The sequence below is a fragment of the Catharus ustulatus genome, chromosome 1, assembly GCF_009819885.2.
Source record: "Catharus ustulatus isolate bCatUst1 chromosome 1, bCatUst1.pri.v2, whole genome shotgun sequence".
NCBI lineage: Eukaryota > Metazoa > Chordata > Aves > Passeriformes > Turdidae > Catharus > Catharus ustulatus.
In genome coordinates, this window is record NC_046221.1 from 20,299,048 (window position 1) to 20,324,480 (window position 25,433).

The 25,433-nt window shown below is 38.1% G+C and overlaps 1 protein-coding gene across 16 annotated transcripts in view; it reads right to left on the minus strand.

Moving 5' to 3' along the window:
* The window catches only part of CACNB2 (calcium voltage-gated channel auxiliary subunit beta 2), a 261,106-nt gene that overhangs the window by 32,969 nt on the left and 202,704 nt on the right, over window positions 1-25,433 (minus strand). For 13 of the 16 annotated variants that reach the window (XM_033067159.2, XM_033067176.2, XM_033067168.2 and 10 more), the window contains 6 exons: window positions 16,703-16,825; window positions 11,452-11,588; window positions 9,482-9,558; window positions 4,602-4,735; window positions 1,098-1,178; window positions 756-814 (listed from right to left, as the gene is read on the minus strand). In XM_033067159.2, coding sequence (XP_032923050.1) covers window positions 756-814; window positions 1,098-1,178; window positions 4,602-4,735; window positions 9,482-9,558; window positions 11,452-11,588; window positions 16,703-16,825 — 611 coding nt within the window. Of the gene's footprint in view, window positions 1-755; window positions 815-1,097; window positions 1,179-4,436; window positions 4,457-4,601; window positions 4,736-9,481; window positions 9,559-11,451; window positions 11,589-16,702; window positions 16,826-25,433 lie in introns of all 16 variants that reach the window. The other 3 variants (XM_033067193.2, XM_033067219.2, XM_033067209.2) reach the window with 1 other exon arrangement.

The following is a 25,433-nucleotide window of genomic DNA, read 5'->3' on the forward strand; positions in this document are numbered from 1 at the left end:
TACCAATAAAATCATGTCTAGAGAATGCATCTGATGTCTCTGCTCCATGGTTCTGTGATGTTATAGAGTTATAGACCATGGCACTGCTTTTAGGTACAGACTATCATTTCACATCTGAACCACAGTAATGCCTGGAGGCTCAAATACAAATCCCATTGTGTTACAATGTAGTGCGCTGCAACCACTCAGATCAGAACCCAGCGAGTGCAGCCGGTCTTCTGCCAAGGGTGACCATATTTCTGCCCAAGTCCTTCATGCCACTCCTTTTGAAACTTCCCACTACAGAGCCTAGAACCACTGTCAAACCAAGCTCCTATCTTGAGGGATCAAAAGTTTGACAATCCTATACACCAGAATCCCTTATCACTCTTTCCAAGTTGGATGCCAAGTAAGGAAGTAGAAGCCGAGGCTCTTGCCACTTTGCTCAAAACCTGGGGAGCATTGATGAGATATCACTTGAAAAATACTTAAAATAACTTTTTAATCTGTAGTTAACTAGCAATTTGGACTGTGAATGTCGCAGTCATCAAGAAGAAGACATCCTTTTTTCCACTCTCAACAAATACATGCCCCAGAACACTTCCCACTGCAACACAGCCTCTGCACGCTCTGTCAAGAAAACTCCCAATCCACACTAAAGTCTGCTGATCAAGGAATTAGCTGTCATTCCTAATTTTGTCCAATGTTATTATTTCTTAAAAATCTGGTAATACCCAAATGGAACCTGAAGTATATTTGCATTGCAAAGTACTTACCGCCCTTCGAATCTATGTTTTAAAAAATCAAATAATGCTTTTTGCATCATATCTGTTACCTAGAAGGAAAAAAAAACCAAATTAATAACCACATAGGAAATGCATAATACTTAATGCTAATAATATTATATAATAAAGCTGACAGTTAATCTTACATCTGAACAACAGGATTGGAATGCAATTTATTCTTAATCTGAATTTTGACATGAAGTAAAATACAAATAAGCAGCTATTCAGTAGGATTAAAAACTGTCTGATATTTGCCTACGCTATATAAATTATCAAATACAAATGAAGCACAATATTTTGTCAAAAATGAAACCATTTACAACAATCAATTACCTCATATCCCTTCAGAGAAGGCCCCACTAAAACTACTGGTCGCATAGAAGGCACTACATCATAAGGAGGGATGTGCTCTGTCTGCAAAACAGAAAAAGTTTTCAGCATCACAGCATCTAGAGAAAGTGTTATACACTCTTTACAGTATTAGGAACTTTGAATTTCCAGTAATGTCACAAGAATCTCAGATTCATTAACTTTTCCCAGAAACAGGTAGCACAAGATAAGGATATAAAAGGTTCATGGATTTGTTTTGCATAAAATTTTCTTTGACTTTAGGGTTTCCTATTGTTTTCATATTTATTCTGGATAGTTAAAAACTCTTATTCTGGGTCATGCACATTTTCTACTGCATAATTCCTAACTAGTAAATTGAAAAGGTTATTTCCAACAACCAATGAATTGAATGGTTAATTCTACCGCTGTGACATCTGTTTTCAACAGAAATTTTATACAGGAAATTATGAAGGAGAAAAGTTTAAAAAAAGGGGATAAGAAAAGCAAAATGCAGCTTTTTTTTAATGTTCAGATCTGCCCACTGCTTGAAAAAACATTGTGACATCACTGCAAATTCCCATGGCAGCACTCAGTCTGACGTCCACATTTGCACCCACAATTCAATTACAAATTAAATCAAAATAATGACTGATCAAGTTAGTATTTCTAGAAAATTATCATAAGCAGAGCTTGGGATAGCATTTCTTCCACTTTGGGAAGTTCTTGTCGCCACACAAGAATGGATTCTGGTAGTACCATATTTACCAAAATACTAACTGATGTATCATCCACAATTTCTAAAAAAGTATTCTAACATACAAAGATAAAAAGATTGCCTGCTTTTAAGGATTGCAAAAATTTTATATTGTTGTCACAACTCAATATAAAAAAATTAAAAATATTGAGTTTGGTATTTTTTCTTCTTTAGTAAGTAGCTGTTTAATATATATCACCATGAATAGGGTCTTATCAGAAAGAGTTTTTTGTTCATAAGGAAGGTTTTGGTTTATCTTTGTCTTGGGAAAAATAGATTGAAATCCAACCCCAGAAATGTGTGGGTGTTAGAGAAAAAGAAATGCCAGATCTATTTTTCAAATGCTTACATAGTACAAATACATCAGTCAAGATCACAGAATACAGACATTGTTCATTGTTCCAGAACTCAATGTATCCCAAGGTGTTTTGCAATAACAATAAGTATGTACATTCCAAAACACAAACCCACAAAGACAGACATTTATACAGTGACAGCACACAATGCTACACAAGCAGCAGTCTAAAGCAGTCTAAAACACAGAAAACATTTTTGTGAATGTCCCTCAATGTAATTTAGTTTTTATTACCTGTAGTTTCACAAGATAATTAATAACATGAGAATGAATACCAGTGCCCAAGGCATCATAAGCATGTGAAATGAATTAATTTTTCACAGTACAGAATCTGACTCAACACGTTTCAGAGAAAACCCCTGCAATTAGGCTGGGCCTGTATCCAAAAGCAGTCCTCCACTGTTTTTGCTAACATTTTTAATAATCTGATAAGCGTGTTTGAGACAGATTCGAAGAAAAACTCATTACAGTTGTGCAAGTGCTTTTAGCATGAGTGCCCTGATGCAACAAATCTTTGTCTTAATGTGGCTGACTTAACCAAAGGCATTCATGCTAGAAGTTAACCAGCTATTTGACAATCAGGGCAAGCACAGAAATTACCTTATTTGATGGAATATGGGGTATTTTTAAAATCTGTTCTGTTGCAATGGGCATTTTTTTTCTCTAATCTTTACAGCTTGAAATAATGAAGCTGTCAGCAGAAAATTGAGTAGAAGTTATCTAATGGAAGCATTAATGTTCTTTAATTTAGCAGTAGAGAATCTAATATTTTCTAAGAGACTAGCACTGAACTACACAGCTTTCATTGCAGATTCAAGTTTAAATATGAACTCAGAATAAAAACTGGCAGATTTGACCATATGGCTTTTATTCAGTGGTTTGACTATGTAGATTACTTTGGGATGGCCATCCAATACATGCTGTAAATGTCAGTATTACAAGCCCCGCTAACACTAGTAATGATTCTGATATAGAAGAAAAGAGGCGTCACAGAGTGAAAGAAAGACGTGGGACTAACCCTCATCCAGGTCTAAGGTGGTTCATCTAGAGGCTGCATCTTTGAAAGATGCTTATGCAGACAGCAACCAATACGTGTCCACATGTATTATCCTTCCTTATAATTTCTATCCAATTATAATATTATTAAGTAAGAAATTACTCAGAAGTAAGAACCTGCTGTTGATTTCCACACCAGGCTTAACAGACCAAACTGAAGCCAACAGTAGTGACTCTGGAAATGGGAAGGATTCAATACTATGTAGAAGAGTTCAAGAAAAGAGAGACAAAAACAAAGATCTATTTATTAAACACGAGAGCATCCACAGCAGGGACAACAATGTCACTTGTCACTGTTTAAGCACTATAACACTCTGTTATTACCTGTAGATTTAAGTGAGGGGTTAAAACCAAATGAATGAGAGCTATGAAGACTAAAGATTTTAAAACAAAAAAGTCAATATGTGGTATTTCTCTACATAGTTTGGCTGCTACCTAATGTCTTGCTAACTTATTCCAGTAAAGGTCCTAGAAACACATTGCATCTTTTAGCAACAGGATGCCAATTGCATAATTCTGTAGTTATCTGGGTAATCTGTGGAGAGACATCGGCTCTCCTGGGAACCACCAGTACCATTTCCAATAGCTGAGATACTAAAAAAGTCTCACTGATGGATGGCAAGAACATTTGGCTAATAATTTATACATGACAACAGGATAAACTTGAAGTGAACTGTCAAAGTAAATTTGAGGTTTTCCACTGGTCTTGTGCACTTGCAGACTTTACACCTAATGAATTAGAAGTTTATGTACAGACTCAAAAATACAACAAATTTGACAATTTGTTTCTCAAGTCCAAACTGAGTATCTGATAGATTCCAATAATGATTTCAACAGACTGAGTAATTAAAAAAACAAAAACAAAAACAAAAAACCTGAGAAAGATATAGAAAGAATATACGTGCACTAGAGACGTGCATTACAATGCTAGAAATAATTTTCTCAAACATTTACAAGGCCTTCTAAGTGTGTCCTGTTATTCCATCAAAAAGGATAAGTATGTAGCAGAATTGCACAGACACACTGAACTTTTGCCTGTTTTCCTGTAACAAATCCACTATCAGCTCAACACATCTCTTCATTCTTAATTCTAGAATAGCTGCATTGTTAATCTGGAGCCATAATGCTAATGATGCCAGTGGCAGGATAAACACAGGCAATGTCGATATAAACTTACCGATTTCTGCTTCTGCTTAGCTACAGCAGCATGGAAAAGAAACAAAGAACAACAAAGCATGCATGTTATTGGCTTGTCAGAGGACGCAGACAGTTAACAGGACTAGAAATGCGACGCAGTGCAGGTGAGCAGGTGGACAGATGGGAGCTTGGAAGTCGGTGTTACCTTCTTAAAGAAGGGCATTCTTTTCTCTTTGGAGTGGGGTGATGTTACACTGTTTGCACTGGGTTTGGGGGAGCGATGGTTTGCTGGAATATCATTTTCTTCTGCATCTAAGCCAGTGGCATCTATGTCTACAGCTATATACAGACAAACAATTCAGAATTATCAGATGACAGGGAAAGTAAAGATAGGTTAAAAAGGAAACTATAGGTAAAGAGAAATAAAACTGTCCAGAGTAATAAATAAATAAATAAATAAATAAATAAATAAATAAATAAATAAATAAACAAATAAATAAATAAATTTTGTGAAAAAATTAAAAGTCAACCATGAGAAAAAGAACACAATAAAACAAAGGGGAAAAATTTAAAGGTGACGTACATTAGGATTAGAAGACAGAAGGCAATCTGTAATAGCTACTGTTACATTTAAAAAATAGACCAATAGCCAAGTTTGTTCTTTTTACACCAAAATCAAAGTATTCACTGGAATAGATAAAACTTTCACCAATGTAAACAACAGAACTTGGCCAACAACATTTGGATTATTTTACAGCAATGAGCACTAATTGAAAATGGGCATCATCAATTGAAATTTGAAATGTCACTACTCTGTGTATGGGAAATGAAGCAGTAGAAAAAAAACTTTTGATGGCAAAATCAGCCAGATATTGGTACAATGTTATTTACATTTATCTCAGGATGGACTACAATTGGCATTTTTAATGTCTTTAAATAAAAATGCATCACTCATAAGATACATTTATTAGAAGTAATTAAACACAGATCTACTAATAGTGAAAACCAAAAAGAATGGATAGCAGAAGAAGGAAAATTTATCCCAGTTTGGCTCAGAGACATGGATCCTATGTAAAGAGTGAGGCTGTAGGTCGGGTAAAATGGAAGTGAATACAATAAATTGTTGCTGTTAAATCTCTACCAAAGGAATATATAACAAAAAATGCTTATACCATAACCACAAATTATTTACCCTTTTTAGCAAGTAAGCAATACCAGTTTCAACAGGAATCCTCAGAAACTCAGTAATAAATACACTTTCAAAATGGAAAGCCATATTATCCTGAATGCTGAGTAGAACAGATACCTGCCAACTACATCTAAAATGAAACAAAACCAAACAAAACCTTTCTTGTTTACAACAATCAATCCTGATCTTAAGTAGTGATTTAAACTTGTCTTCACAAAGCAAGTAGATGCACAAAAGTGAACCACAAACATGTGTACAACATCACCCTTGTGTGAAGATCTTACCCACCTCCCCACTCCCTCTGGTAACACACGTGTTATCTTGCCATGCCATTATGTCGAACTGAGCCTAACCCTAAATAGATCTGTAAGCAGAATATTGACTTTATCCAAACCCTTAATTAATCATTGTAAATTATTATGAAACAATCTTAGTGACCTGATTTCATCTGTTTCATGAGTGGGACATCAACAAATACAGTGGCATGTGCTATTAAATTATATAACAAATAAATATTTCTGTCAAGCCTCCATGCAGCTACTGATATAAGAGACACTTGGGGCAGTAATCTCTTTTGTTTGCATTAAGTATATTCTCCCATTTGAATTATCCACAGATCTAATGCCTTGATGCCTGACATTCCCTGAGTTACTGTGCCTTTGAGTCTGCCCTTCCCAGGAAAAACCTAATGAGTAGATCCACATCCTGTTTCTATAATCCTGCTCCTAAAAACAGCCACAGAAATCATGTAACATTTTCTTCTAGCAACACTGTTCCTTCATCCTCTTCATAAGTATAAAAAGAACATATTATCTTTCCTTGAATACAGGCCAGCACAGATGCTGTAAATCACTCACAATAAGACACATTAAAACTCCTTCGGCTCTGTGTTCAACCAATATTACCAGTAAAGAAAAATAAGTTACCTTATGCTTTTCCTGTAAGAAAGAAATGCAGAATTTGATCAACTAGTTACCAATATCTCCTTTTTTTCCATTCTCAGCCTTCACACAGTTGAAGATCTCCTGTGACAGTTCTTTTGCTGTTAACTATCTTGAGTTCACTGGGGTTTTTTCAGTCATTTTCAGCATTTTTCTTACCCAGTTTGGTGGCCCAACAGGACCGTATGGATTGTTTGCTATATCAATATTGATTATTTAAATGAATATGAGCCTCTCATTTATTTTCCAGTGGCTCTTCATCTTGTTTGTGAGTTTGTTTTGTTTTGATCTTTCTGTGGCATGATTTTATATTGAAAACCCCATCATGACTCAAAGTAAAAAAATGAAATAATTTACTGAGTTAGTATTCTTCAACTTATTACATAATTGATGAATTTGTAATTGATTATACTTTCAAAGAGAGGAGCTGTGAGAATAATAATGGAATTGTGCTTCAAAGTAATTTGAATTCTTGTTTTAGTCACAAACTATGCCTCGTTCACCTTTTTTTAGGATGTCTTAAGCAAAAAATTATTGTAGACTCAAAATCTTGTAGTCACAGAATAAGCTAATGTGTGCTATCCATATTTTCCAAATCTTCACTGTAACTGAATAAACTTTAACAGATTTTCTTCTTTCTCAAAAAAAACCCCATATTTCTTGAAACAGAGGGGCTGAAGAAACAATTCAATGCAATAAAGATTAGAGGTTGGGTAGCAATCAGTCAGCTGGTAATCTAGGTGACATCTGTGCTCTGGATTCTGAATTCTGTGCAACATTCTGGAAATATATTTACTGATCTTCAAGGTGGTTTTTTTAATAGCAAATAATATTAAAGGATTTCAGATGCTATAAAAACTATATATAAAACTAACTATAGAATTACAACATAGGTCCAAGGACAATTTTACTACAAAAATGCAGTTGTTGAAAAGTTGGGCCAAACAGCAAACATGTCAGTTTAAAGCCATCAGAAAATAAAAGATTAAGGTGTGTTCTACACACTTGTTATGGACATACATTAGTAAACTGATACAGTATTTTCAAAATCAAAGAGAAGTTAAACTGAGGTGAAATTTTTATAAACAAACTGCAATTATAATAAAGTTGGTTGTTACTAACAAATCTGTGGTTTCACAAGACAGATATATTTTACAATTACAGTAATTTCACAATTATAAACCACACCTGATTATAAGCCGCACGTTACAACACAGAGTGTGATAAAAGGTATCTATTCTATCACCATCTGTTGAGGGTGGGGGCAGTGATCCTTATCTCTGTGGGAGATATTCTGCTAATGCGGCATCCATTGAAACCAGGCAGGGCATTGTTCTTTATCTTTTCACACCCCATCCTTCCTCCAGTGAGTCATTTTCTGCTAATGGCCCATTGAGTCCCACTGCGTGACTGATAAAATTACTTCATCCCATTGGAAGTTGCTCCAGACAGGGGGAAGAGCCCAACTTTCTTACCAAAATAAAAACAGAGGTTGTGGGACACTAATGTAGCCCCTTTCTCTACTGGACTCCAGAGGAAACTGGATTCCTCCACATCACCACTGGACCTCCAGAAGGAAATTGCACCTTCTGCAGGAGCACTGCTTCAACTGAATCACATCTGTCACTGCAGGAGGATGCAGCCACCATTTAATGGGACTGCTACCAACACCCTGCCTGACTGGGTGCTCAGGTTGTACTCTGACTTTGTCAGGGTTTGGAGTTTGTTTCTTTGTAGTACTGTATTTCTATTTTAATTTCCCTAGTAAAGAACTGTTATTCCTAATTCCTATATTTTTGCCTGAAAGCCCCTTGATTTCAAAATTATAATAATTTGGAGGGAGGGGGTTTACATTCTCTATTTCAAAGAGAAGGTCCTGCCTTTCTCAGCAGACACCTGTCCTCCTAAAACAGCAACTTTTCATTCTTTGTCCATATATTAGCCACACCTGATTATAAGCCGCACTTCGGGTTTGGACCAAAATTTTAGTCAAAATTGTGTGGCTTATAATAGTGAAATTACTGTAATTGAACCAAATGAAGGCACTACCTAAACATGATTTAATTTCTCTGTCTTCTTTTTAAATGACCAAGTAAATACTTTAAAATCTAAAGGCTCATTTAAAGATGCCTGCTCTGTAGACCAGACTCCATATAAATGAATATGATTGGAAGATTCATGTCTTTGCTCTAATATACAAGGCACTAGTAACACTCATTAAAATTTTCTGTTTACAGATATTTATAATGCACATGAGAAAATAAAACATCCAGCAACACAGCAGTTGAATTCAATAGAATTTTTTTTTGGTGATCTTCTATTGTGCTATTTTTACAGAGCTAATTCCAGCACCCTCCACCAACTTGCAACGTATTTGCTTCACATCACTGGAATCCAACCTAACTAAAGTTAAATCTGTATGTTGATGCTCTAAGTGCAAAATAGTATTTCTGTAAAATTTATCAAAGGCAAAAAATATCCAGTATCTTAGAATTACGTGAACCACATCCACATGATCAGAATTGTGAAACTAAATGTTCCTGATGTTTTAAAATAATTCCTTTCTCGATGCTCCTGCAGAAACCTCTCAGGAACTTCTATTTTTATTGCTGCTTTTTCTCCTGTACAAGAAAGTGTTTATTGTTCAGTAGGCGTGCTCAGACCAGATCAAACCTTCCACTATCCTCTGTAATGTAGTCTCACAGATCTATTACGTCTCTACTACAAAACTCTATTGTAAAAGCAAAGAGGGAATTTTGTGCATTAACAGCCCTATCATTGCTCGAACCTGCTGGCATTGACTCCATTACTTCAAACCACCCCAAACCAGCCTTATCTGGTAACATATCACTTGGGTTTTACCTATGAAAAATGGGGAGTAATGTCTAAGAGTACATGAATTTTAACAGATTAGGTTCATGAGTATCTTTACCAAAGGGTTCACAACCTACTCACCAGATGATGGAGGCGTCGATTTTCTGGAACTAGGAACGATATCACCCAAACTGGATGAAGAGTTTCCTCCTGATTTACTGGAGTAAAGTAATAAATTAGTTTGAAGTTCTGTAGCTTTCTCAAGCTTTAATCTAGTTTATTTATTATCTGCCTTCTAAATGAGGAGGTAGCTATGAGATAAACAGTATTTCTGGCAGTGGTATAAAATATACATCTCACACAAAATGTATGTACATTTTGAGACCATAGGAACTGCAAATATCAATCATGCTTCCTGTACTGTTGTGCAATTCATTCTACTGCTCTCACTTCCTCATGATCTTAATACAAATCAGTAATTAATATGGCTACAGGTATGCATTAATTAATAATACTACCCATTAATAAGACCACTTCTTAAGCCAGTGAACATACCTGTTTCTTTAGCTGTTACTGATAAATTCCTAATGAAGATGAGACTGTCTATAATCTTTACAATTTAATTAACATACAAATTATTTTGCTTTCTCAATACAATATAGCACCTAAGAAAAAAAGTCTCTCAAACAAAGTTAAAGCAGTCTAAGGTTTTGCAAAGTTCTGCTTTGTGAAAACCTATCCAAGTTGTGAAAATGAAACAACAGTTCTAGCATTTTTTATTTCAGTTATCATAATGAGAAAAGCTCTGGAAAGAATGTAAGAAAGGTTATTTCACTCTTCAAATAATTCATGTGATACTACTAGTTTCTACTTTCTCTATCTTAAAATATTAACAAGAACTGAGTTAATGCATTTGTGGTGTAGGACAATGTTATCTCCAGTGAGAATTTCTGGATTGGAACGGATTTGGAAAGGAACTGAATCACTGGGACAGATCTGGCTGTCCCAGAAGTAACACTAGAGGAATAAGGAACCCAACATCCTTCTGCTGAGGACAGCATGCTCATGGGAAACGCATTTCACAGCTGGTGAATGCAGCTGAACACTGCACAATCACAGTGTCCTACTCTAGATCTGTTCTACAAACACTGCTGCCTTTCCTATGGAGATGGGAAAGCATTTCTGGCTTCCCAAATGGTCCCTAGCTCAATTCCAGGTCCATCCCACTCAAATACACTGTGAATATTTGTTTCCTTTACACTCAAAGAGAAACAAGTGACGTTTGCTTCCACAGCTGTTACTAGAAAACTACTTTATTAAGATTTCTACAGTGAAGGTGAAATCTAACAATACTACAAGATAATATAATATTGTTAGATTTTACCTTTACTGTAGAAACACTGGAAATACCATAAAAATGTAGAAATACTGTAGAAATACATTATCTTGTAGTATTGTTCAGAATATCTAGAAACAATCCTTTTTCTTAAGCAATGATGGCTGCATTCAGAGATAACAAATGACTTGACACAAAACTTCCATCAAAATGTAGTGCTCTGCATTTATAGGCAATGATTTTGACAAGACTACTTTTCCCTATGAGGTAACTAACAGGCACTGGCTTTGGCTTACAAGTAAATTCATCTTAACTTCTTCTGTAATTTCCAAAATGAGCTTTAAATGTGTCTGGATATAGCAAGGTCATCAAAAGAAGTAAAAAATTCTACAGAATTTAGATAAATCAATTTTAAGTAAAAAAAATACCACCACATAGTAAATGTACTTACTGCAATGTATATTAGCAATTATTTTATGAAAAAAAGATCAAAACAATTTCAGTTGTGGGCCACCACAGATCACCAATCTAAATGTCTACTTTTTCTCCCAAATAGCAATGACACTAATAAGCTTATTAATTAACAATATAATGTATAAAATAATGTTATATCAGAATTATATATTAATTATATAATAATTTTCCTTAATAAATTAAAATGTTTGCCATTAACAATAATCAAGTATATATATGACTTATGAATATGATACACAGCATCAATTTCCAAGTTATGTCACAGCCAATGTTGCTATTATTAAGGATTTCTTGTTTTTACCTGGAGTAGAATTTTCCTTGTTTTGCCTTCTGTTCATGCTGCAGCCTCATGTTTTCTAGTTTGACTGGGCTTGGTATGAATCCTATTTCACAGCCTTCTTTTACCAATCGTCCTATCCACCAGTCATTATTAAATTTCTACAGATTAAAAAAAAAAGAAAAAAAGTAACATAGTAAGAAATTACTGTATCTGGGATAACTTTGTTATTAGCTTTAATTTGCAGCTGTGCTATTTTTCATAATTCTTCCCTGCAATTAATCACTGTTCTGTGTTATTATGGCAATGAAGAATTGTGGCAATACTCAGAAATAGATTAAAATAATTATTCCCTTCAAATTATTAAAATCCACAGTCCTTAGGTGGAAACCTTCCTGCAAAGACTTCATGTTTCTCCCTGTTTTTTATTTCCACCCATTTCACAATCTTTATTTTTTCTTGCTTCACAGTCTTCTCCTTTCATACAAGAGAGCTGTTTGTGTTCTCCCTTCACACTTCTCCTTGGTGGACACCAGAGACAGGATCTACTCTCACCTACTGCTACAATTTTTACAGCTCTGTAAGAATCTATTTTTCTTATTCCATTTTATTCAGTTCTCAATTTAAATTTAAAAATAGTACTTCTCAAATTCCCCCACTTCTCACTAAAATTTTCTGAAATATGACTGAATTTGGCTGCTTGTGTACACCCTACTTCAGACAGCTGATGTGATCTGCATCTTAAACTTACTATGATAGATCCACAAGGAATGGATCTTTGGATAACTAAAAAAGCCTAACAGTTACATAAGACCACCAGACAGGCCAATTAACTGTTAAATATGAGATATTGACTACTCTAATTCAACACCTTTATTCATGCACACCCCCCCACCATGTGTGGCGGAGGTTGGTTGTTTTGCAGATGTCTATACTGCAGTTCTATTTGCTTTTTCCATTCTTATTTATTCACCATTTTTGAAGGAGAATGGGTCCCACACACAATACTTTTGGTATTCCATGGCAATAACTACCATCAAATAAGAATTTTGGGTTATTTGGAATATTTATGAAACTTTAAGAGAACACCTGAATGTGAAGAAAGTAGCTTTCTTGAATCTGAAGCAATTAATGTAGATATCATTGTGCATATTTAATTATACAATATGAAGTTTAAAAAAGTGTACAGTTAGGAATAAAACATGTAAAATATGTGGGCTCCTGTCAAAAGAAATTAATTTTACCATCATTGGTGGATCACTGATACACAACCTAAATTGCAGTATTATCTTTCACTTTGGCAACTATAGAAATCTTGTGATGCTTGAGACCAATTGTAAGATATTTCAGCTAGCAAAAAAAGAGAGATTAAAATAAATGCACTTTTAAGCTTATAAAACATAAGGAGACCTAAAATATTCATCCAATGGGATATCTTTATGAGTAAGAATACCAGCATTTCATAGGGAGCTACTCTGGAATAGCAGTTTCTCAAAGCTGTATTAGACTAAAATGTATTATTAAAATTACAACCTTTCATTACAAAAGGCTAACTAAATCATTAACTTGGTAAAAGGAAGAGACAGAGAGCTAAAAACCACCATTACATTAAAATCTGAACAGTCACTATTTTTGTTCCACAGTACAACAGATTACCATGCAACAATATTAATTTTATTAGAAGCAATAGAAATCATAAATCCATAGGAATTTCTTCTTCATAAAGAAATAAAACCGGAATGCACTTCTGCAAGGTCTCAAAGATAAATTCTGTGTCAATATATGAAGAGTATAAGATACTTTTTAAAGTGAATAATACCACACATAATGCTTTATAATTTTAACTTTTTATTTATTTTTTTAAAAATCTTGGTAGAGAGGTGTCCAGCTCTCAAGGTGCTGGGCTGCATTGAGTGAGTCTCTGTAATTCACCTGTGTTTGGAGTGCCAAGAGAAACACAAAAGTGAATTAAACACAGAGCAAAATTATGACCATGCATTAAAGCCTCAGAAGAATCATAAGTTACTATGATGCAGCAGTTTCTTCTTGCAGGAAGGAATCTGTCATCCTTATGTGTACTGAGTTTTAATGAATGTAACCTAATATTGAAGATAAATTTCCCTCTTACTCAATCACTGCAGTACTTTTCATCACTGTCCATGTATATTTTGAACTGAGGTTTTTCTTGTTTGAGTCCTCTCAGCAGCACAAATTGGTGAACAGTCCTTGCAGACAAGAATAGGACAGCACTGGTCCAGTATGGCATTATTATGCAAGCAGAAGCTACTGGAGATTAACTTAGCTTGCTTTATTCCAAGCAACAAGTTAGGTACAAAATACATAAAACACACTGCATTTTATAGTCTAATGTGTTTTTTTCTTCAATCTGAATAAATAATTAAACTTCGGACAATTCAGTTCCCCCAGCATTAACTGTGGGGAGCACCAAAAGTACTGAAGGAGCAATACCTGGTGGGATACAGAGCCCTGCACGATGAGCAGGGTGTGGCACAGAACACAGAAGATGGAGGGGGAGGACGGGGCTGTGCAGGGAAGGGCTCGGCCTGGAGCACCCTCTGAAGGAGCTTCAACCCACCCAGACACAACAGCTGCTGCCAAATGCAGGGCAACAGTCCAACTGCAAGTTTGAGTCCCTGTGGATCCCTTTCAATTTCACCATTCCAGCGGTGCAACTGGGTCCCTTCCCAACCCATGTCTGAACTAGTACCAGTAGAAAATCACCTCTCCTTGGCAGCTTACAGAGAAAACCAGGTTTTTTTTAAAGACAGTCAGCACAGAATACCTATTCTATTACACCTGGGGTTGCAAGAACATTTTAATCTATTATTCATTTCATCACCATTCATTCATTCAACCTAGAATTCAGCTGAGCTAAGTTTCCTTTTTGGAGACATTTTGGAGACACAGAAGTTCAGGAGACTTTTCCTTCCAGATTTGCTCCCACATATATATACATCTAAGACTAAGTTGTGCTGTGAAGAAAAATGCATTAACTTTTAACAGAAAACTGCTAACCCTGTGTGTCTGGTTTATATGGAAACAGGGGAAACACTTGATGTAAAGTCTGAGATTACCACTTCATTTGATGTGCAGATGGAATAGCTGACTATACAAAACCATTTGATCTAACCAAACTGAGCCATATTTTCCAGTGCTTCAAGACTCAGTGGGAAGGCTGATGGTTTTCTCTTGCCAGGACTCTGTGCCTGCTCATCTCTTCTTTTGTCACAAGACAGAGCAGAGCAATTCTTTCATGCTATCATCAGGCAGAGAGCACATTTCCTTCACCATATACAGTCTGAATTAAAATTATTCTCTTTTTGTGTCTTTAATATATATGAAAAATTACGATCATTAGCCAAGCCTGTTTCTTGTGTTTCTTTAGTCTGTGCACCTGCATTTCTATCTCTGTATTGGGAATGTTTTGTTCTTCCCCAAAGCACCTGGGGAATCATTGTGCCTCATCAATCATAACTACTGAGGGATTTTTTGATAGTCTAAAATGAGGCAAGGACATAATTTTAAATGCATGGCTAGGTTGCTCTCAACCTTAAATTAACTTTCTATTTCTTTTCCTATAAATTTCCTTATCCAGATGGGCCATTTTGAGACAAACCACAATGGAATATGACCAAAAGCTAGGAAACCTTTTAAAATGAAGGAGTCTTTCAAAAGGGAGCACAGGCTACAGAGGAGGGCCTGAATGCGAAAGTTACCAAGTTATGTGTTTGGGAGTGTATTGAAAGAAGCAGAGAAAGAAAATGACTTTAGGTGTTTGAAACTGTACAAATCTAAAATTGTCAAAACCAAACTACAGGAAAAGAAAAACAATGCAGCAAATGCAAAGCTCATTTATTGACAGCTGTACAGTAAATTCACGAATACAAGCCGCACTGAGTATAAGCTGCATCTCTGGGTGTTGGCAAATATTTCGGTTTTTGTCCATAAACAAGCCGCACCTGAATATAAGCCGCTCTGTCGTTCGCAGCGAGGACCCGCATGCAACAAAGTTGCCAAATAGTAACAGAACCGCGGCATGGCGGGGGGTTTACTGGCTCAGCTAAGGTTGTGTAGGCTCGGCCCGCTAGGGGCTGTTGACGGGGCCAGGTGGCCCAGCCCGGCGCTGTCACTCGGGGCTGGCCGCCGCCTCTGGGTTCGCTCGCCCCGGCCCCGCTCCCGCCCCGGTGCCGGCCGGGCACGGAGAGAGCGCCCCGCTCACGCCGTGGCGCTGGCTGGGCACGGAGCACCCCCTGCTCCTGCCACGGCGGCGGAGGGCAGGGGCAGAGCACCCTCCCTCCTCCCCGGGCCGCGGCAATGGCGGCGCAGGGCCCCCGTCGGTTCCCCGAGGCGCGGCAATGGCGGCGCAGGGCCCCCCTCTCCTCCCCGGGCCGCGGCAATGGCGAAGCGCCCTCCCCCCCCCACCCTGAACCGTGGCAATGGCGGCACGCCCCCCCCCCCCCCCCCGTCCTCCCCTGGGCTGCGGCAGAGGAGGAAAGAGAGCTCTCCCGCCTCTCTCCCCGCCCCCCGTGCTGCCTGCAGGGAGCCAGGGCAACACAGTAACACTGTAACAATCGCGGAATGCCGGCTTTTACTGGCAGGTGCTTGGCTCGGCGCCCTGGCTGGCACATCTGGGGTTGTAAATGTCAGAAAATTATTCACATATTAGCCGCCCCCGACTATTAGCCGCACTTCCGGGTTTCCACCAAAATTTTTGTCAAATTGCTGCGGCTTGTATTCGTGAAATTACCGTAATTATCTTGAAAGATCATTTCAGTTCTGCAACATGTAATGCTAACTAAATATTGTCTGAGCCAGAGAAGTAGCTTCAGTTAAAAAACAGAAGATCTGCAGATTTTGGGATTAATTGAGATGCAGTCACACAAATAAAAGAGAAGCAACCCTTGGTTGCCGAATCACAACAAACCCTCATAGTACCAGAACAGAAAAAACCCAGAAATATTTCATCTTTAAATAGTCAGATGTAGGCATTTAAACTTACAAATAAGTGATTTTTATTAGAGAATAAAAGTACTTGCTTTCTGAAGTCCATTAATTTGATTGCAAGAAATTTGTACCATTGCTTCTACAAGAACAGCATTTAAAAGAACATTCAATTCCTTATACACTGTTAGCTTCTTTAACATTAGTAAAGTGCTTTGGCAATGTGAAGTATTATCAACACTGCAAAATAGTAGCACTATTATCCAAGTATTCCCTTAAAGAGTGATTCACTTACCCCTCTAGTTTTACTTACTTCTTTAACATGAAGAAAATCTTTAGCCTCAAATGAGATGGCCATGCCTGGGACTGGAACATCATCTTCATGAGCTGCACTGTACCCAACATTTGTCCGAACTGCAAATGCAACAGGTTTTGACTGCAAAATAAAAGATGAACATCATGAAGATTTCTCTTGCAAACACATACATATGTACAAACATATAGATGGGAAATGATTTCAGTATGTTATGCTCTTAAAATCATAAAAATTACAAAGAAATCTCAATGCATCCATGCAAAATATAATGACGACTTGTTTTTACTGACATTAGTTATTAATATTAGCACATTTCATAGAATACAGATTATTAGTACAGATTTTGAGGTAAGTCAAATTAGTAATTATTAATCACAATCCACTTGGCAATCCATATAATATTGTCAGCTTGCAATTCTGCTGCAAATTCTGTGTTTGGGGGCTGCCATAAGAGGTAGGTTTTCAAGAACTACAAAACCTAAGCTCCAAGGACCATGGGGCTGCAAAAGGCATTGCAAGGGGAGCGTGGCACTGCACCAACATTGCTCCTTCCATACCATTCTTATCTGGGTACTTATGTGCTGGTCACCTCAGAATCATTCTATGGTTGCTAAAGTGTAGCCCTCACAGCCTCAGCCCTCAAGAACTGTTTGGGGAAATTGCAAATTTGGAGAAAAGGTGCCAACAGTTGCCAGTGGCCCCTAAGCAAGTTATTTCACTGCACTCTGAGAGCAGAGCAATGTGCCTTGAGCTCATCAGCCACACAGAGATCTGTTCATTCCCCTAATTCTTTGTTATGCCGCTAGCTGACATCAGTGAGTTAGAGGACTTTCCCAAGTTTTGTTTTCAAGAAGTAGTTGCCAGAAGAGTCACACAGAAGGCCCACAGCTGCACAGTTTCTCCTTACCAGCAGCACCAGTGCTGAAAACCTCTCTGCACAGGTATGGTAAAAGAAGATGCCATCCAGCACGGCCCAGACTACAGCTACCAAGGGCTTCCTCTTCTCAAAGGTACAACCATTTTACAGGAGAACAACATTTCTTCTGCTTTATTCTAGGCTAAACAACAGCTTGAACTTGCTGTCCCCACAGAGATTAACACACAGTATCCCTAGGACCCACCACTGTCCTACCACAGGCTGAACCTCTAGCCCACTTTTAACAGATAAACTGTTAGAAGGGCATCCTTATATGATTATATATTCATGGTTACATTTCTGAAATTTGGTATTTATGAAAACAATCATTCAAAACTAAAATTTGGTGATTTCTGCACATCAATTAAAAAATATTGCAGTGTGGATACAATGGGAATGTCCACTTCCTAATAGCTCAAACTCATATTTTAGTGGTCTTCTCTATAATGATGATATATATGATTTTCTCAATGGTAATTCCACTGTTACCCTACATAAAAGATATCAAACTATTACAGAACTAGTCATGCCACAAAAAAGGAGTCACACAGGCACTGGATTCAGCGGTATCATGGATCTTCCTTAAAAACAAAAGATACCATAAATTACTGGGTTTAAATATTCATACAAAACCTCAAAATCTTCCTGAATGCAAAAATTGCAGACTAACAGAGTTGATGCTTTCTATGCTATTATTAATTTCAACACTCAAAATACAGACATGAATAAGCATTGAATTGTCAAATCTCCTAAGCAATACTTACCATCAAATAGTAAATAATCAAATAAATCATTCCCTGTTATAAAGAATGATAATTTTGTAAGGCACAATGACCTGTCACTGTCGAAATATATCTCAGAACAGGAATGGATCTATTAAGGAACAATCTGTGCCAAATACTGATAGAAGGGATAGTACGCTTGCTTATCCATTCTCACGTTGCTATATCCTCTAGCAAGTATAAAAAAATTGCTTAACCACCGTGATTTACTCCTAAAAGTAACAGTGGATGAAAGACTTTAGGTTGACTAAAGACTTTAAAATCTTGGCAGCATTGCAACAGACATCTCCAGAAAGTCAATGCCCTTGACATACTTCTTAGAAATTATCTAAAATTTCCTGTTAGAAGACAACACCTGACTACTCAAGAAAAAAGAATGGAAGATACTCCAGAACGATCTTAACATGAAAGAAAAGTAGCAGGTGAAAGTCCCCTGTCATTTTCTGCCATAAAAAAAAAAAAAAAAAAAAAAAAAAAGAAGTAAAACTCTGGGCAGAAAAACAAAGCAGAACATTGAGTTACAGATATTCACAGAAATGGTATGTCCCATTTTAGATACTTGTCACACTGGTAGAAAGGGAGACTAAATTATCATGGGATTAGACTACAATAATTCATCTAATTGAATATTAAAACCTAATTAATTTATAGCAGTTAAATATTAAACTTTTTACATAAATAAATAATTCTGAAAGTTTCATAGCACTATCAAATTAAGTACTTTTCCTGAACTACATTGTCTTGAACTCAAAAAGCCCAGTTGTTATGTAATTAGGGTCTTATGTAAAAAAAAAAAAAAAAAAAAATTGACACATACATATGTATGTTTGAAAATGTATCTAGCATTTGCTTTTATATCCTGCAGTTCTAAAATAAGACTGGGTCAAAACAGTTAGGCACTTGCTGTTCATTCTCTAAATCTCCATGAAAATGGGATGGCAGTTTAGCACTCAGTTAATCCACAGGCTGGACTACATGGACAGATGCTCCCAGATGTTAAACAGTTTAATATGTCATGGCTCTCCAGAGAATCAAAGTAGCCTGGAAAATTTACAGTAAATTCACGAATACAAGCCACACTGAGTATAAGCCGCATCTCTGGTGTTGGCAAATATTTCGTTTTTTGTCCATAAATAAACGGCACCCGAGTATAAGCCGCTCTGTCGTTCGCAGTGACGACCCGCATGCAACAAAGTTGCCAAATAGTAACAGAACCGCGGCAGGGCGGGGTTTACTGGTTCGGCTCGGGCTGTGTAGGCTCGGCCTGCTAGGGGCTGCTGACGGGGCCAGGTGGCCCAGTCTGGCGCTGCCACTCGGCGGGACCACTGGGAGCCAGCTGCTGCTGCCACTGGGCTCGGTCACCACGGCCCGGCACTGCCCTGCGGTGGTAGGCAGGGACGGAGCACCCCCCGCTCCCGCGGTGGCGGGCGGGGACGGAGCCCCTCGCCGCCTCCCTGAGCCGCAGCAGTGGCGGCCCGGGTCGCCCGCCGCCTCCCAGAGCCACAGCAATGGCGGCCCGGGTCGCCCGCCGCCTCCTAGAGCCGCGGCAATGGCGGCGTGGGGCCTCCCCGTCTCTTTCCCGGGCTGCAGCAGAGGAGGGAAGGAAAGAGCTCTCCCTCCTCTCTCCCTGCCCCCCGTGCTGCCTGCAGGCAGCCAGGCTCCACCCGCGGTGCAACAGTGTAACAATTTGTAACAATCGCAAAATGACGACTTTGCAGCTGCTCGGCTCGGCACTCTGGCTGGCACTTCTGAGGTTGTAAATGTCAGAAAATTATTCACATATTAGCCGCTCCTGAGTATTAGCCGCATTTCTGGTTTAGGAGCAAAATCTTAGTCAAATTGGTGCGGCTTGTATTCGTGAAATTACTGTAATTTATCTTCAAAATGAACACTTCCATCTTGTTTTTCTTATTTTCTCCTGTAAAAGTACAACATTCAACCAGCTGAATAAACCCACAAGAGAACACTCAGATCATTACCATCATCTATACCATGAGGGCAGCAGGGAACACAATCTGGAGTGAGGTTCTTCATTAATCAATTTCAGCTTCTCATATAAACTCAGAATATAAATCAACGAAATCCTATTCAACAACTGTGTAACCAACTTTGGCTATACACTTTTGGTAACGGGCATAAATTGAAGTGTGTCTAGAACAACCTTACTCAATTTTCTTTTTCTATCTGGATCTCATCTCTTCCTTTACATATTATATTTACTTTACACATCTTCATACCAACTCTCATTATTAATTTAATAATATTTACAGCATTATTATACTTTACTGCTTGTATTTTCTTGCACCATGCTTAAACTCGTATTGAATGTAAACATGAACATTTACACATTGTATCTATCTCGGGCAATTTGTCAGTTTAAACAAGTTTGTACCTGCTTGTTTGAATTTTTATTCAAGAAATATTTCACTCAATAACAGAGAAAAAGAATACAACCTGTTCTCTAGTAATGTACTTAAAACATGGCAGGACCTTTCTTTTCCTATAACTAATTTCTGATTTTTTTATGCTGTGCAATAAATCCAGTGGAGGCAGCCCCTGGGTATCCCAGCAAAGAAGGCAAATTTTTCAACATGGAATTTGCTCACAGAACAGGTCATCTCCTTCATGGCCATTAATTTTGGAATTTTTGCTTGATAATCAAAGTATTCCTATTCCTCATCTGTTACCAGGATGTAGAAAAACTGATGAAAGCATTCTCCAAACAATTTTCATCTACACTTGGGCTTGGTCTAGGATCTCTGATCCATTTTATTTCTTACTCTGCTACATCATTTCCACAGTAGAGGTACTTCTGTATTTACACCAGTTTAAATGAAATCAGAATGCAACTTTATGAAGGCAATGCCAGCTGAGACAAGAACTGACTCAGAAAACAATTCAGTTACCATTTTGACAAAATGCTTGTCAAAGTTGGTGTCTGTGTTAAAGTTCAGAAAATGTGTCTCAAAGCAAGGTCACTCCCTCCCTATGTCTACATAAAGCTTACTCCTTCATCCTATCTACTTTTCATACATGCATGCAACCTTATCCTGAAAGTAACGCATTATTCTTCTCTTGGGTCATGAATAGAATGGGTGTCTCTCAAATCACTAATAAGTTTGTATACCTAAAAATTTAAAAAGTCACACCAATTCTTTCATCTGAAGAAAGGTGATTACTACTACTGAACTTTTTACTAGTAATCTCAGTGGGGAGCAGGTATGACAGATGATGACCTCTGTTCAGCACTGTTTTCCCAAAGTAGCCATGCACACAGTATTTGTGCCATCAACAATATTAATACTGCATATAGGACAAAGATCAATAGTGCTGTGCTGGCCTAATGACTCCTGTCTTGAAAACATCTCACTTTATTTTGCCCTGCTAATGACATAGAGTCAAATATACAAAGCAGAAGCACTTCAAAACTCTGTTTTACAGAATTACATTCTTTTTCTTACTATTTTATACTGTCACACAAGCAGCTTGAGAATGCAAATGCAGAAATAATAAAAGATTTTACCATTTTTACTTTGTAGACTAATTTATGTGCCCATTACACAAGAAAGAAAAATTGAACCTACCTGAGAACACAAACAATTTACAGGAAATTTTTGTCCTAAGTGCTGATTATTGCTGGAGCCTCATGACAGATAAGAAATTGTCCAGTCTCTAACAATAGCATCTGCTCAGCAATCTCATTGCTAAGGAAACGATGACAATTCATGAATGACCCAACAGAAAATCAGGAGCATATACAGATGCTGTCACTAAAAGCAATGATCGAAACTATGACGTCTCAGCAAAGATCAGGCTTTCTTTTACAGGTGTGTGTACCAAACAAGCCTGGTAGGAAGCCAAAACCACGGAACAATTGAGGTAGAAAGGAGTATCTGGTGTCTCTCAGCTCAACCCCTGCCAAAACAAGTCTGTTTGATCAGACAGTTCAGAGCTGTGTCCCAGTGAGTCTCAAACCACTCCAAGGACAGAACATCATAACCTCTCTTGTACCTTGGTCTAGTATTTGACCACCATGGTTGGGAAAAAAACATACAGAAACTATGGTTCTCTCACATATCAATGAGTGAGGAACATAGAACGCCATAATGGAAATCAAATACTTAGTTTTATAGTCCAGTACAAGCAAAATTAAGTGTTATTACAAGCAGAATTTATCAATTACCCATTTTAATTGTAAGTGGTCTAAGAAGAGGATTTGTGCTGTATTCAGGACTTCCAATGAAGGGAAGGAGCTGAGAACTACAGTGTGAGAACAAAACACAGTAAAATTGTAGTTACAGCAATTTCATGAATACAAGCCACATGGACTATAAGCCGCATCCTCGGGTGTTGGCAAACATTTCGTTCTTTGTCCATAAATTAGCCGCACCCAATTATAAGCCGCTCTGTCGTTCGCAGCGAGGACCTGCATGCAACAAAGTTGTCAAATAGTAACAAAATCGCGGCATGGCAGGGTTTACTGGCTCGGCTCAGGCCGGAGCCCACTGGCACCTGAGGCGGTGGTGGGAGGCGGGGATGGAGCCCCCCAGCTCCTGCGGCAGCAGGCAGGGACGGGAGCCCTGAGCCGCGGGGATGGCAGCACGCAGCCCCAGCCTCCCCCAGGCTGCAGGAGAGGAAGGAAGGAGGGAGCTCCCCTGCCTCCCTCCCTCTCCTGCACTGCCCGCAGGCATCCTGGCTCCACCCGCTGTGCAACAGAGTAACCAATGTGTAACAATCGTGTAAACCCGGGTTTTACTGGCCGGTGCTTGGCTCAGCACCTCGGTTTGCACTCCTGGGGTTGGAAATGTCAGAAAATTATTCACATATTAGCCGCTCCTGAGTGTTGGCCGCATTTCCGGTGTGGGAGCAAAATTTTAGTCAAAATGGTGCAGCTTGTATTCGTGAAATTACTGTAATCAGAAGCAGCCTAAGTACAGTGGTACAATGACATCCAACCTGTTCTGAATTCTAATGGCTTTGGATAGCACAGATCCCTTCAGAGGGATCTGGGAGAGAAGTAGTTAAACACAATATTATTTGATCTGAGTACATTTTCCCATCTGTTTCCAAAATTAGGGCAACGTGAATTATGTCCAGCCAGTACCAGTGCTTGCTCTGCTACTTTACAAAGGGCTGGCTCACTGAATTCTTGCTGAGGACACGTCACAACCACGGCTCTCTGGTGCCTTCTGCAAGAGCAGCCAGCAAGGACTGGTGAGGCCCCTGCGCCATGAGCTGCCTGCTCAGACTCCACACAGGTTCTAAGGGTTGCTGCACGGAAACTCATATATTAAAGCTTAACTGTGACTTTCCTTAGGATACAGGCTCGTTGGAGAAACTTTCTGAGGAAACCTTTGAATCCTTCCAGTTCCTTGGAACCCCTCCTACAGCAATGCCTGCTCTCAATGTTGAAGAGAAGGGAAAATTTAATGCATCCAGCTGGTACAAAAGAGAGTCTGCCAGATCCACTTTTTCTCAACAATAGGTAGATTTCAGAGATTTTTTTTTTATCCTCTAGTACTCTCAAGAGATACTTTTGTTACTATTTTAGCCCATCATGTTTCTTACTTCCTTTTGCGAAATCGTATTTTAATAGAGTCACCAATGTCGGTTGACATTCAGCTCAGGAGGCAGCAAAGACTGAAATAGCTGTACTGACGCATACCAAGCTTTCTCATATGAGCAGGATCTTTTTTTATTAGAGCATAACGCCAAAACTTGATGGTGGCCATGTGTTGTCTGTGTGCAAGTGTGCCAGAAAGGTGGCTCTTCCATACCACCCACTTGGGGAGTAAACAGGAACCGCTGGAAACCAGCACAGCTGAAAAAGTCTGTTTGTGCTTACTGAAAACATGCTTATTCTGGCAGCAAAAGCCAACACATGAAAACTGTCATTTGCAATAAAAATACTGTGCTGGGATTTCAAATTCTTTTTTCAAATGCCACAATGAGGACGTTTTATGCTTATGAGACATCTTAAGCTTATGAGACAGCATTTTAGCAGATCTTAGTTTTTTGGCTAAATTGAGGTTCACATACAGAAAAGATTTGCAGTAACATTTTCAGGCGCTTCACAAACAAAACTTTTCCAGGAAAAGCAAAATTTTGTGATGCAGCAAGCTGAAGTAAACACTAAATAAATCAGCAATGGTTAAAAATGTAGATGCTGTTACCAAAATCTCTTTTAAAAAATGCTGCTTTTCTTAAATTGTTTCTTAATTCAGTATTATTCATGCTGGTTATTTTGCTGGTTTGAATATTTAAGTAAATCTCCACTTCATTTTTTCAATTGGATAAGAAAGTCTCTACAACTCCTAGAGCCAAAGATTAATGTTTGTTAAAATATTACACTTTTACATAATATTTTAAGCATGTTTTTATAAGAAACTATGCTGAAAAAGTCTTCCTTTATTCAAAACATACGTTTTGTAGCTAGACTGCTCTGTTTCCAGGAATTATATGGCTATATGTTCCAAGGATGATATTTTAGAGTCTGAAAAGCCAAATGTTCTATTAGCTCTTAACTCATACACTGAACTAAAACTGAGAAGTTATTTGAGGATATCATAAACACTACAGCTGCCTCAAGGCTCCCACCCCTTTCAAATTATTATATTTTATGACCATAGCTTATGTTACCTTATGCCTCACCTGGGTATCTAGAAGTTTGTTTGTAGGTCTTGCACTATCTGCGACACTTCTCATTTTTAAATTAAAATGCCATCTACACTGCAAATCTCCCTGACAGCCTAGATACAGATTACACAAACACAGAGTACATATTCCTAGCCATTCAAAGCTGTGGTAAATGAGCATTTGTTAAACTTGAAAGTTTACCAAAGTTAAACATCTCAGACTTAGGAAAAGTGAAAATGAGGCTACCTCTACCTTAGGGGAATGGTGGTGGTATCTTTATCTTAGCCCTCACTGTGTATAGTATTATTGTTCAACCATTAACCTCACAATAATATTTTCTCCCACCTCAGCACTATAGAATCACAGCATCACAGAAGCATTAAGGCTGGAGAAG